The following is a 13400-nucleotide window of genomic DNA, read 5'->3' as shown; positions in this document are numbered from 1 at the left end:
TGGGTTCCAGCTATTTCTGCAATTTACACTCCAGGAGTGGACTGGGAGGCAGACTTTTTAAGTCTCCACAGTGTGCATCCAGGGGAATGGGAATTACACCAGGAGGTGTTAGTGGAAATAGTTTCCAGGTGGGGATCGCCAGACATAGATCTAACGGCTTCTCATCTCAACAAGAAACTTCCAAGGTACTGATCTCTGTCCCAGGATCCTTAGGCATCTCTGGTGGATACCTTGACAGCACCTTTGGTATTCCAGCTGGGTTACATCTTTCCTCCTCTGGTAATGTTACCAAAGGTAATTCAGCGGATTCAATCAGTAGCACGGCTGGTCATTCTGGTGGCTCCAGACTGGCCGCTCAGTCATTGGTACACAGTTATTCGGAACATGCTGACAGATGTTCTGCATCGTCTGCCCCTGCGTCCATATCTGTTACTTCAGGGTCCATGTTGTCAGCCCGATTTACATTGGTTGTCTTTGACGGCATGGTTCTTGAATCCATTATCTTGAGAGCCAAAGGGTTTTCAGAATCTGTTGTGAAAACCATGATACAGGCTCGCAAACCGGTCACTTCCCAGATTTATCATCGGATATGGAAGATATATATTTCTTGGTGTGAACGAGACAAGTTCAAATCATAAAAGTTCTGAGTGTCTTGTCTCTCGTCATTTCTGCGAGAGGGGTTGGTTAAGGGTCTTGGATTGTCCTTTCTTAAAGGACAAATTTGAGCCATATGGAAGGGGAGGGGATATATAGGGGGTGGGAGACAGTTTTAATTAGTTAGTGCCCAACTCCACACCTCACTACGCATGACCCATATGTAATGGCATCCCCCAGATGGACTCCAAGGAAGAGACTTTATGGTGAGTAAAAATCTTATTATTTTCCCTTAGATAACAGTAGGTGTATAGACATTCTCCCCTCAGCTTGGTTTGAAGTTCCAGCAAGCCACTAAGTACGACTCCTGCTTTTAGTACAGATAAACAGGTGGAGAATGTTGTTCTGAGATGGGACTTGATATTAGTGGCTGCTGGTGCTTTATGCAGAGCTGGGGAGAATGGCAGAGCTGTGTTTTGGGCCATAGCTACCAACAGCTGGTGCAGCAGCAGCAAACTCCCAGCTCTTCAACTTTTAAGGGGGCGATTCAATTCACTGGGAGTTGAATAGCGCCAGGAAGGAGCTCCCGGGAGCTATTCAATTCACCACGATGTTTACTCTGATGGTAAGCGGTGAAGTCAGAGAATGACGGTTCTCGCAACTTAACCTGGGTGTGTATTCGTGAGAACCGGCATTCTCCGACTAAAGTTGCGGCCGCGAAGCTGTTAGCACCACACTAAGTTGGAAAACAGCCGCGCGGCCGGCACTTAAGTCGGATTTCTCCTCACTCTCCCAGGAGGGTGCAAGAAGAAATCATTAGTCGGACTATACAGCGCGCTAAATTGAATAGTTCCGAGAGCTCCCTCCCAACGTTATTCAATTCCCGCTGAATTGAATCGCCCCCTATGACTGTGATGGGTGTATTTTCTAGCACCAATAAATATCTGGATAAATTTAATTATTCACTACTATACTATAATATAAGAATTTTGTTTTTTTTAGAATATTTTTCTGCAACCCAATTGTCAGTAAGTAGTTGTTATGCAAGTTCATTTTGGATTTTGATTATTTGTTGTAGGCTTTAGGTGTAATAAGTATCCACAAATTAACATTTAATGATCTGTTAATATACTGTATACGAAGTAAATAGTGAGCAGTAAAAGATGAAGGGGTTGCGAAGTGAACAGCAATGTATGCTATGTATTTCATTGCAATGTAAAAGTCTTGACATTTCAGAGGTTGAAAACAGTTTAAGCATTGTTTGCTTACATTCGCTATACTACCCTACCTACTTTATTCTGAAAGTAGTAGAAAGTGTCCATTGGTCCTTAAATCTAGGTACGCACCTGTACAATTGTTGGACTGTTCTTTCGATTCCCAACCTGTTCATGCCATAAGAGTGTGTACACACCTCCGATCATGTTTTCTCGGAAGAAACCTGGTTCCATTGAAAGATTAGTTTTATTTGCAGATTAATTTTCTTTGGATTTGACGGCACAATATTAGACACAAAGGGCCAAATGTAATAGGCTGCAAATTTGTTACAAATTTAAGTTTAACGCTAAACTCGCATTTTTTACTTACTCTCAAATGTAATGAGGTAAAACTCGCATTTTTTGGGTTTTACTGTTGCTTGCATAAATACATCTTGCATCCAGATGTTTTCCCATTCAATAGATGGAACTCCGGCAATGTAATAGAGTGCAAGTGCTTCACTCGCTCATGTTACTGCCTGAGAAATCGCAAAAACAATAGACCAACTTCAGGATAGCGAGTATATCTTTAGCAGGTCTGAGTAACACAGAAACATGCACATATCCATGAGAGATACACAGGCACACAGACTGAAGCCTTCAAGGATCCCGCTGATCCATGAAGGCTTCTGTCGCAGGCTATTACATTTGCGAGTCCCAGCATCAACTCGCACCTTCAAAAAATGTGAGAAGGTGCGAATTAGATTTAAACTAAAACTGTAACCCTATTACTCTTGGCCCAAAGTCTCTAGATTGTACACACTTTCGACCGTTCTGTCCGAAACCTCTGCCCATACTCCTCCAGCAGCAGCCCTGCCTTCCTGTCTTTTCAGCAGCTATTTTAGACCACAAGTTCTCAAACTCCTCAGGAACCCAAACAGTACATGTTTTCCAGGTCTCCTCACAGAATTACAAATGAAATAATTAGCTCAGCCTGAGGATCTTTTAAAATGTGTCAGTGAGTAATGAATACACCTCTGTATCTGCAAAATTACCAGGAAAACGTGTACTGTGTGGTGTCCTGTGGACGGAGTTTGAGAACCACTGTTTTAGACAGATGGGGGGGGTCGAAGATTGCAGGTTAGTTTGTTTAGGTGTGTACGCGCTTATCGGCGCTGTGATCGGGACTTTCAAAAATAAATAAAATCGAAAGTGTGATTGTACAAGTCTGTACCCATATTCTGGTAAAATGTGTGTTCCATCTATTTACTTCTGTTTACAGCTGAATGCACCAAGACATCAATGCAATGCAAGCACTACATGTACTGTGGGCAAATGAAAACTCAATCCTGAGCGGTGTTAAAACTATTCTCGTGTTTGTTTAATCTCCCCCATATACACATTTTTTTTTCCACTAAGTTGTATACATTACATCTTTGTCTCCAACATATTACATGGTATCTGTACCCAATATCATTTAATGTCTTGGAGTAGGACACGTAATTTCTTTTCAAACACCTGACAAGGCTTAAATCTCTGTGTGGGGATGCTTGGTTGTGGGATCACTCACAATTTTGCCTAAGAATAAAGAATGGTGCCAAAACATCCTCCAAGAGCAACTTCTCCCAACTATCCAAGAACAGTTTGGTGCTGAACAATGCCATTTCCAGCATGATGGAGCACCTTGCCATAAGGCAAAAGTGATAACTAAGTGGCTCAGGGAACAAACCATCAGAATTTTGGGTCCATGGCCATTAAACTCCCCAGACCTTAATCCCATTGAGAACTTGTGGTCAATCCTCAAGAGGCAGGTGGACAAACAAAACCCACAAATTCTGACAAACTCCAAACATTGATTAGGCAAGAATGTGCAGCCATCAGTCAGTATGTGGCCCAGAAGTTGACTGACAGTATGCCAGGGCGAATTGCAGAGGTCTTGAAAAAGAAGAGTCAGCACTGCAAATATTGACTCTTTGTATAAACTTAATGTAATTGTCAATAAAAGCCTGTGACACTTCTGAACACTGAAGCAGCAAAGTTTGTGAAAACGAATACTTGTGTCATTCTCAAAACTTTCGACCATGGCTGTACAGTATAGAATTCTTGATTCTGTGTCTCATAAAAGATGAAAGGGCAGGAATATATATGTTTGTGATATGGAATCCACGACTGTCAACTGTCAAACAAAAGAAACTGACTCTTGCAATCACATCTCAACAAATAACAGCATCCAGTTTTATATAGAATTTGTTTTTATTGCTACAGTATCTCTTAGAACCAGATATTTGCATAAGTTTTCTGGTGTAACCTCTTATAAATAACCGCTGTTTGTTTTACAGCACGATCTGACGTGCAGCTTCTATTTTTTTGTTTTCATCTTTATCCTAATGTTTTATCAAATGAAGGCGATCCACAGGTTGTTTTTTATATTATTATTATTATTATTATTATTATTATTAAGCAAAACTTCTTTATAACTCAGATTTAACTGACTACTGTTAATTATTGAGAGAAGCTGATGTGTGTGTGTGCTGGTTTCTACCATTATCATACACTATATGATAACACCGTGTAAGACCAGAATTCTCTCGAAGTCTCTAAACTGTACAATACTTTTATAACTTGATAACTTATTGCTCACTAATATTCTTATAAGATAAATGTGTTTTATCCCAAATCAACCAAGTTTACGTTACTTGTGATTAGGGATGTGCAGGCTCGGATAGGTTCGAGTTTGCACGCCGAGTTCAGATTTTTCCCTCCAAAAATCAGGTCTCAGAAAGAGGCAAAAGTCCATGGAAGATGTTTGTCCATGAAAGATGACGTTTTGCCTCTTTCTGAGACCCGATTTTTGGAGGGAAAAATCAGAACTCTGCGTGCAAACTCGAACCTATCCGAGCCTGCAAATCCCTACTTGTGATCAGTGTAGGACAAATTATTTGGATCATGATAAATATTTACTTCCTAAAGTTTACAGGGCATATGGGCTGTTAATGGGGTTTTAACATACACCAGTGTCTGTTTTTTAATGAATTGGAAGTGTGTGAATGAATCCCATCTCATTAGTGTACATAAATGTTGATACTTTCTCAGCGGAGCATGTAATGTAGAAAAATGGCTGATTGCTCAACTTTCTGTTTTATTGTTGATTGTCTCATACTTCAAGTTATCTACATCAGAGAAAAGTGGAATAATTAGGAGTGCAGCAGGCAAGTGCAGTGGGATGGAGGGAACCTCTGCTTAAAAATTATAAGTTTCTTTTAACTGTTATGTCACTGCTATTAAGCATAATTTGTTATCTCCTGCTCTTTAGAAGGATACAAATCACTAGACCAGCTCAGCATAACAATCCCCACAGCAGGTCACCCTGTGTCTCCTGCTCACCCACTCTCAGGATGCCCAGTACCCAGTGTCCCACCAGCTGCTGAGCCAGTCCCCTACCTACAGACGCCTCAGACAATGACCATGCTGAAAACTGCACGGGAATGCCCACAGAGCTCCAAGCCCCCAAGTGGCTCCAAATCAGGTGTCCGGAACACATTAGGGTGTGTCCATGCAGCTGACAGCAAAACAAGCAAAAACCACCCCAAGCAGCAAAGGATCAGCAGAAGAAGAGCTACAAATGGCTGGATGCCTTTGGGAACAGCTTGTGAGAAAGCAGTTTATGTGGTGGTATGTATTTCAAAGATAAAAACTCTGTACAATGTATTCTGCTTTAGATATCCTCAGTAATGACTAAGAACAAAAGCTTGCAGTCGGCTACTTGCCAAGTGAACATACAATCAGGGCCTGATTCAGAGGTGGACGCACTGCTAATGTCTAATGTAGGGAAGCCATTTTTGTTTTTTTTGCTACTGCACATACATCCCGATTGTGTCCATACAGAGTCTCACTTGTGATTTCAGATGCACGCATGGAGAAGTGTATTGAAAATGTAGTAGGCGTTCCTGTGCAGTGACAGGGAGATGTATTAGTCTTATGGACGTGTTAAACCTGTAAAATTGGTTGCATACACTGACGCTCAAATGCTCTCGTAGGAGGCCAAACTCAGAAGGAGAAACCTCACCTGCCAAAGGGCTGGTGCAAGTTTCGATGGTGTGACCGATGGTACGTCTAAAGATACACCAATCTGCATTACAGTGTGCATGGAAGCTGAAAGTGGGTGTCTCAGACCTTGCACATCCGGATGCACAAATGTACACCAAGGAAGGGTTTGTAGTTAAATTTGCATAAAGTTGCAGGCGGGCGACCGTCAATAGATGCAGCTACGGGCACCTCTGAATCAGGCCCTCAGTCTGTCCTGAATGTCACTATTAACCACACATTTACAATACAGCTTCAAAGTTTTAGAACACTTCAGTTTTTCCAGTTTTTATTGAAATTTAAGCAATGCAAGTCCAGCGAATAACCTGAATTGGTACAAAGGTAAACAGATAAATATATATTTTTTTTTAAAGTTTAGGATAGCAAAAACTAAAAAATAATGTATATTTCAGAGTTCTAAAATAGAAAAGCAGCCGTTTTCAGGGAACAAGTAATGGTCTAGGAATAAGAGGCTTGTCTAGGCCATGTAGAACCACCGGTGGTCTACTGACCACTTATGGACCAATGAATCAAAATTTTAAATCTTGGTCTTCACACAGGGTTTTGTATGCCTTCAAGTAGGTGAAAGGATGTTTCATCAATGTATGACGATCCAGCAAAAGAGCCCAAGACCATCACTCATTGTCCTCCACGTTTGACTGTTGGCTTCACAGTGCTTTTTTTTTTCTAAACAGCGTCTTTCACAAGCCGCTGCTTCCCAACATGTTTAATCCCAAAATTTAAAAAGGGAAATGCTTTTAATAGCAAAACACTGCATGTTTTGCTATTTAAAGGATTAACCTTTTACATTTTGGGCTTAAACACGCATGAGTAACTGTCAAACGTGGAGGAGGAGGAGGCGGCGGCATGATATCTGGGACTCTTTTGGTAGACCTTAAGTCGGTGACTTGCACAGAGTGACTGGCATCCTGAACCAGAAGGGCTACCACAGCATGTTGAAGCACCATGCAAAACCCTCTGGTCTACACCTAGTTGGTCAAGGGTTTATCCACCAGCAGGATAATGCCCCCAAACAATACCTCAAGGCTATGTCAGAACAAGATGGTAGGCTTCAAACCCATGAACTGGATGGAAGGGTGAAAGCAAAGCAACCTACAGAAGGTCCACAGTGTTGGGAAGAACTTCCTGAGCAATATTTGATTTCCATTGTAGAAAGACTCAGCAAAATGTGGCTACTTTAATTAATACAAAATTTAGATCAAATTTCGTTAAAATGCTTTACTGTGAGAGTAAAATTGAGACCTTAAACTGTGTAAATTTCAATAAAAACTGGAAAAATGGGGTGTTTAAAACTCTTGCCCGGAAGTGTAAATGGCCAAATTGGGCAGATCTGTTCAGTGAGCATGAAGAAGATGACCACATACACACCCATAACACCCACACTGTATATGGTCATCAGCTGCTCTTGTTTTTAATTGAGTATGCTAGTTGTAAATCAATTGTATGTTCAGAATCCAAAATAAAGTATTTGGTGCTGCATGGCTACAAATGATCCCCTCAGCAGTGGCTAAATGAGGAAGAAATTTGCCAACCTTTAGAGAAAAAAACGCATTAAACAATATAGCTGTGCTCACAGGGAATAATTCAGATAAATGACTGATGAAATTTTCTTTTTAATTATTGAATCAATAAAAGCATCAAGCGCCAACAAAGAAATGTAAACAATACTTACTGTAACATTGTAACATAGCTTTAGATCAATTGCTTGGCTGTGTAAATATAAAAACCAAGTAATTGTTATAGTTGGGTTATGTCCCTTTTTATGCTGATAAAAGAAATGGAGGATAAATACAACCGTCGGATCATTACAGCAGTCCATTCAGGTTTGTATTGATAGAACATGCAAACGGGAGTCAGTTAAAACTTTAAGGCAACTTCCAGTATCAAATGTCCACTACTGTTAAGGAATTTTTTACAGGGATTCCTATAGCAGAGTTTTAATAATATTGTAATAATAATTTATATAGGGCTATCTAGGAAGATTGAGTATTGGCCAGAGCTTAGAAAAATTCCTCCTTGGAGGGTTATACCAATTATTGCACGTGAACACGCAGCATCCTGGGTTATTGTGCAGTGTGAAAGGACCCAGTTGAAATAACCTGGGTAGCGAACAGGGTTGAACACGGGTTCAACCCTGCTCATGGTGCAGTGTGAACGGGTAACCCGGGTCGATGCGACCTGGGTCCCGTTCATAGCCTAGGAAGAGCCGGCTCTTGGAGGTCTCTCCAAGCGTCAGCTCAGCACGTGATGGTGGTGATGTCATCGACCCGCAATAAGCCGGGTCGAGCCGCCAATCTGAAAGGAGTCTTACCCGGGGTGGACCCATGTACAAAATCCCGGTTGTGACCCGGGTTGGCAGTGTGAAAGAGGTACTATTAAATGTTAGCAAATACTCGGAAAGTTAATGTACGAACCATCTGGATGCAATGCAGACCCCAAATATAGCCCGACTAGACGCACCTTCTGGGCCCTTGCTATAGTGTGCACCGCTAAGGGACAGGTGCACCACTCAAAGCTCTATCTGGCAATCTCAGCGTGTACCTCAAAAGTTCCTATCACCTTCTATATTCAGGTCTATTTAAGGTCTAGGAACTTTCTCATACAAGTCTATTTTATAACTTACCTTTTCATATGGGATTAGCTTTTATTTTAGGTTTAGATGTATAACTTGCATAAATGTGACCTCTCTACACATTTTCCTTTATATTCTACTTTGTCCCCAGAATGAGCCTGAGCCTGCTCTCAGAAGGAGTTATCAAGCTGTGGAGAGGAATGGAGAGATTATTCGAGTCCGAGACACTGTCCTTTTAAAATCCGGTCCCAGGAAAAAATCAATGCCATATGTGGCCAAGATATCTGCCCTCTGGGAAGAACCCAAAACCGGTACCAGAAACCTTCAATTGTATCTATTACTGGCTGGGATTTGTCACTTACAGTCCCTATTAAGAAAACAGGGTTTATGTACAGTTTTTCTGGTCATACATGTTATTTGCACTGCATACTTGCCACTAGATATGAGCAGGTTATAAGAACTGTTCCAGGGAAATATTTGCCTCATTCCTCATTTGTCTCTAAGTTGCACATTTTACTGACTAAATTTTGCCTTAGGCGTTCCCAGTCATTCCCCAACTACACCACATAGCCCAGTGCCTTCACTGTTGTCATCCTAGCTCTATTTATAGCCTAAATGGTGCAAAATTTGCATTTACAAATACATTGCGGAAAAGCAATTTGATGGAATGGTGAAGCAAATGATTGAGTCACAGGAAAGTTTCACCTGCAAAACAGCCTCTTCTACCACAGAACTTAAATTGCATGAAATGTCCCTGCAGCTTCACTTATGTCTATTCGCTATGTTCTACTATCTAGCTGAATAGGCCAGAATCGAACGTTTGGTCCCCAGTTTTATATAAGTGTGTATTTATGTGACTCTTCATATACAGTGTTTTTGCTACTGAAGCATTGCTTTGTGTTTCTGCCAGGTGAGCTGATGATGAGTCTCTTCTGGTACTACCGGCCAGAGCACACTCAGGGAGGACGTAATCCCAGTATTCACCAGGTGAGTGACACATCTTGAGTACACTAATATTTGATGCTTTAGCTCCACCTAGCTGCTCATATATATATTGCTACCCATTTTTATACTCATTTAAAGTATTTTTTTCAGTTTACACAGTGAATTCAATTGCTGGCTATGCCCACAATGTACTGTTGCGATAGCGTTGGATAACCAGCAATGGCACGCCCTACTGTAAGTGCGGCATATGCATGCACTAAACTGGCCAGCATCGCCAGCAATTGAATGAACCACTAATATTAAATTAAACCTCGCCATCCCCATACTTTTTTATGGGACTGTCCCCTGGGAGACACTTCTTTAACCAGCGTTTAGATTTTACGAACCGCTCGTGTCATTTTCTGAGACACATGAGCAGCACTGTAGATGATCAGCTGATGTCCAGGCTGTCCACCCTGCATTCATGCTAAGCACAGCAAGTGGTGGAGGCCACAGGAAAGTAATCTCCACCAGAGTACTCTTATAGAGCAGAAAAGGGTTACAGCGGATAACACGATTAAAGGCATTTTTAAGCTAGCCGTTTTCTATCACTTATACCCCTTTTCCACCTAAATTCCGGGTCTGACCCGGAGTTGGAACAAAGTTTCTATCCGGATCAGACCCGGAATTTTGCCGGCGCTGACTCGGGATATTCCCGAGTCAGCGCCGCTCACACCGCAGTCGGGTCTGCATAGACCCGGCTTTTGCGGAGTGAAAGTGGACGCTTGGAGATGACGTCATCTCCAAGCGCCACTGAAGCTAGACCAATCGGCCGGCTAGCAGCGCACTCCAGGTCATCGTGACCCGGAGTGCGCTGTTCCCATAGTAGGGTTTCACGGGCTATGCCCGTGTTAAACCCTGCTAGTTACCTGGGTTGGATTGCCGGGTCACTCGACCCGGCGATCCAACCCTCTGCCCTTTTACACCAGGAAGCTGCCCGGGTTAACCCTTCAAAAACCTGGGTTTTAGCTCCGGTGTAAAAGGGGTATTAGTCTAGTAGGTTGTACATCAAATATCTATATTTGATGGAAAAATGTAAACTATAAACCAAGTGTAGAAAAAATGTGATGAAACGTTATCTGAAATACCAGTTGTGTTTTGATGGAAGATTCTGTTTATTTTAGTTTTATTTCTGAATCTAAATTGAGCTGATAGTTACTATACTTTCTTGTATTTTTTGTGTGCTTCTGAGGTGTCAATTTAATTAGCAAGTTTGGGAAAGCGAGTTTGTTTCATGCAAGTCGCATACATCACGTGAATGTGTGCACCCGAGAAATGCAAGACTCAATGAAAAATGCCAATTCCCAGGACTTGCGGCGAGTTTGCTCTACTTTTCTACTAAAAGCAACCTGGGAGAAGGGCATGATAAATTGGGGAGACCATCCTGGACCCCAAAAAAGTAGCAATTGAACCATATGGAAGGTTGTTAGTGGCCATTAGAAAAGTACTGGATGTTCTTAAAAGTTGCGAAATGGCTGATTTTTGCACTTTTTTATTAATGATTCAAGCAAATGTATTTCATCAATTTAAAGTCTCTCCAGCATTTTGGGGAACAGAAAAATGTCTGTAGTTATTTTTTTTAGAGCTTTAATTAAAGTTTGCAAAACATTGGGAAACAAATACTTTTTAGCTCCAATCTGCAAGTTCTAAAACACCTCTCCCATAAATACAACACTGCACCTTGCATGTCCTACATCATTTAACCCACTATTGAGCTTTTTAGAGAACTGACACGTCTTTATTGGCCACGTTATGCTATTAAAACCCTTTCAAGTGCGTGATTATTTATTGGGAGGGGTGTACCAGAGGTTCTGCACTGTGTCACAACATTTTTACATTATTTTGCAACATTTATTTTTTTTAACAGCTGTTTATATAGCGCAAACAGTGTTCTAGCAGGGCAAGAAGGGGGCGTGTCCTTGTAACACGCCCCCAATTCGTCACACTTGGGGGCGTGCCCAGCTGTTACGGAGATGCTGGGCATTCCCCTCACTGTGAATAGATGCCATGCGCACTGCATCGATTATCCCAGCGGCTTGCGGTAACCGCAATTTTTCCCACTCGTGGGACACTGTGGTCCGCTGGTGGGGAAGACACAGGGCATGCTGTTTTAGCAGGGTGCTGCTATAAGGGCATTTTGCCATTTTAAAGTTGGGCAGCTGAGCTGGAACACTACAAACATATAACGCAGTGCTTTTACAGAGAATATTTGGCCACTCACATCAGTGTCTGCCCCAGTGGACCATACAATTATTATTGATTAACAGTAACTGAATTACAGATGTGTCCTTACACACCTTTGTTGCACTACAAAAGCCTGTCTCCGCACTCTAGCTCCAGGCATCTTTTTTGACAGAAACTGCATAGTTTACAATGAGACTGGGACGTACCAGCAGACAGTGCTGACTAATTTGATATGCAACACTTGTATATCTGTGTGCAACTGAGCCTCTGAGTCTGTATACATTTAAAAAAAAAATAGATGCCCAACACTAGCAGAGTAGCACACTCACGCCAGGCAAGTCGCGCTCCGTGCCATATTGAGGCTTGATGTATGAGGACACATCTGTAGCACCAGCATATTCAGTTGAGCTTTACAATTAGTAATAAATATACAATTAGTAATAAAATAGTATTACAAAATAGATTGGATAATAGCAGACAGACAAATAGATAAAGAGTGACCTGAAGTTTACAATGTACAGGGAAATAGGCATTGTTATACAATGTCCAGCCAGATTGCAGATGTCTTTGGTGGGCTGTATGATCCCATCACACAAGAATGTTGGCCTGGGATCAGAATGATGAGTAAGTGATGAAAGAGAAAATATATATAGTTATGCATGGACTGTCTAGAGGGGATGTAATTGGGTAGAATAGCTTATGGAGATTATGCGGGTGAAACCAGGGTTTAATCAGCATTCTTGTGTTTACGGTTTAAATAGTATAATCTACCCTCCAAACATCTACAAGTTTTCCTGTGGTTGCTTTTACTTGGTCTTTACTCTCTGTGAAATAGACAAGGCTGCCAGTCATCTTGTTTGGAGGATTTAAAAACTTCAGGACAGACTGCATTTTAGGTTTAGGCTACGGGGATGGAGGTATAGGTTTAGGCACTGGGGGGGGGGGGGGGGAGGTTAGGGTTACTTACCTGAGGGCTTCAGCATTCTAACCTGGTCGGGATGCTGTTGTCTGGATTCTGACCGTCCGGGATCTCGAGCGCCGGCATCCTGTATCCCAACACGTTATTGTAGGTCTGAGTGTGCCACTGTTTTGGGACTGAAACGCATATGGTTGTGAATGACATTTCAGCCAAAGTCAACGGTCAGACAAGTATAGGAGGAAAGTGGGACACTGAAAGCAGATACATGCTGTTGCAGTCTGGATGTCTAAGAATAAATAAATATCTGATGACCTGGTGATGGCTTGGTAATGCCTGCCTTGATAACATGGTTAAGGATCATTCTTAAGGCAGGTATCCACTACCCTATTAAACAGAGTCATTGAACGATAACGACATCGTTATCATTCAGTCGCTTGTTAATCAGGCAGCTTAATGTCAAGAACGACCATCGATGCATGCTACCGCTAGTTGTTTTTGACATCTATCATCGCCCGAACATGCTGGTCAATCTGCCGATAACGACAGGTTGCCCATGTTCGGGGATGAGGGAGGGTGCTTACACTAAACGACAGATCGTTCAGTGTAGGCACAGCACAGCCTGTGAAACGACTGCAAGATTACAATGTCGTAATTGTGCAGTCGTTTCACAGTCTGCTAGTGGATACGCACCATTACACAAACCTCAAATCGTGAACACTAACATTCAAACTAATCTTTCTGGAGAATAATGTATTGCAAAAAGACAGTCATTTATACCTCCCAAATATCCTGAGTTCTACCATCCCATCCGCGAACATGTCTGTCCCATGGTGTGAACGCCAGGAGATAT

General features: G+C 41.9%; 1 protein-coding gene across 1 annotated transcript in view; it reads left to right on the top strand.

The window, feature by feature from the left end:
- The window catches only part of LOC148473234 (bromo adjacent homology domain-containing 1 protein-like), a 61591-nt gene that overhangs the window by 29952 nt on the left and 18239 nt on the right, over positions 1 to 13400 (top strand). Inside the window, exons 2-4 of the mRNA XM_088459930.1 lie at positions 5101 to 5459; positions 8615 to 8774; positions 9374 to 9450. Coding sequence (XP_088316056.1) covers positions 5101 to 5459; positions 8615 to 8774; positions 9374 to 9450 — 596 coding nt within the window. The remainder of the gene's footprint in view (positions 1 to 5100; positions 5460 to 8614; positions 8775 to 9373; positions 9451 to 13400) is intronic.

The sequence above is a fragment of the Taudactylus pleione genome, unplaced genomic scaffold, assembly GCF_031769625.1.
Source record: "Taudactylus pleione unplaced genomic scaffold, aTauple2 ptg000953l, whole genome shotgun sequence".
NCBI lineage: Eukaryota > Metazoa > Chordata > Amphibia > Anura > Myobatrachidae > Taudactylus > Taudactylus pleione.
This window is presented reverse-complemented; position numbering and strand designations above follow the sequence as displayed.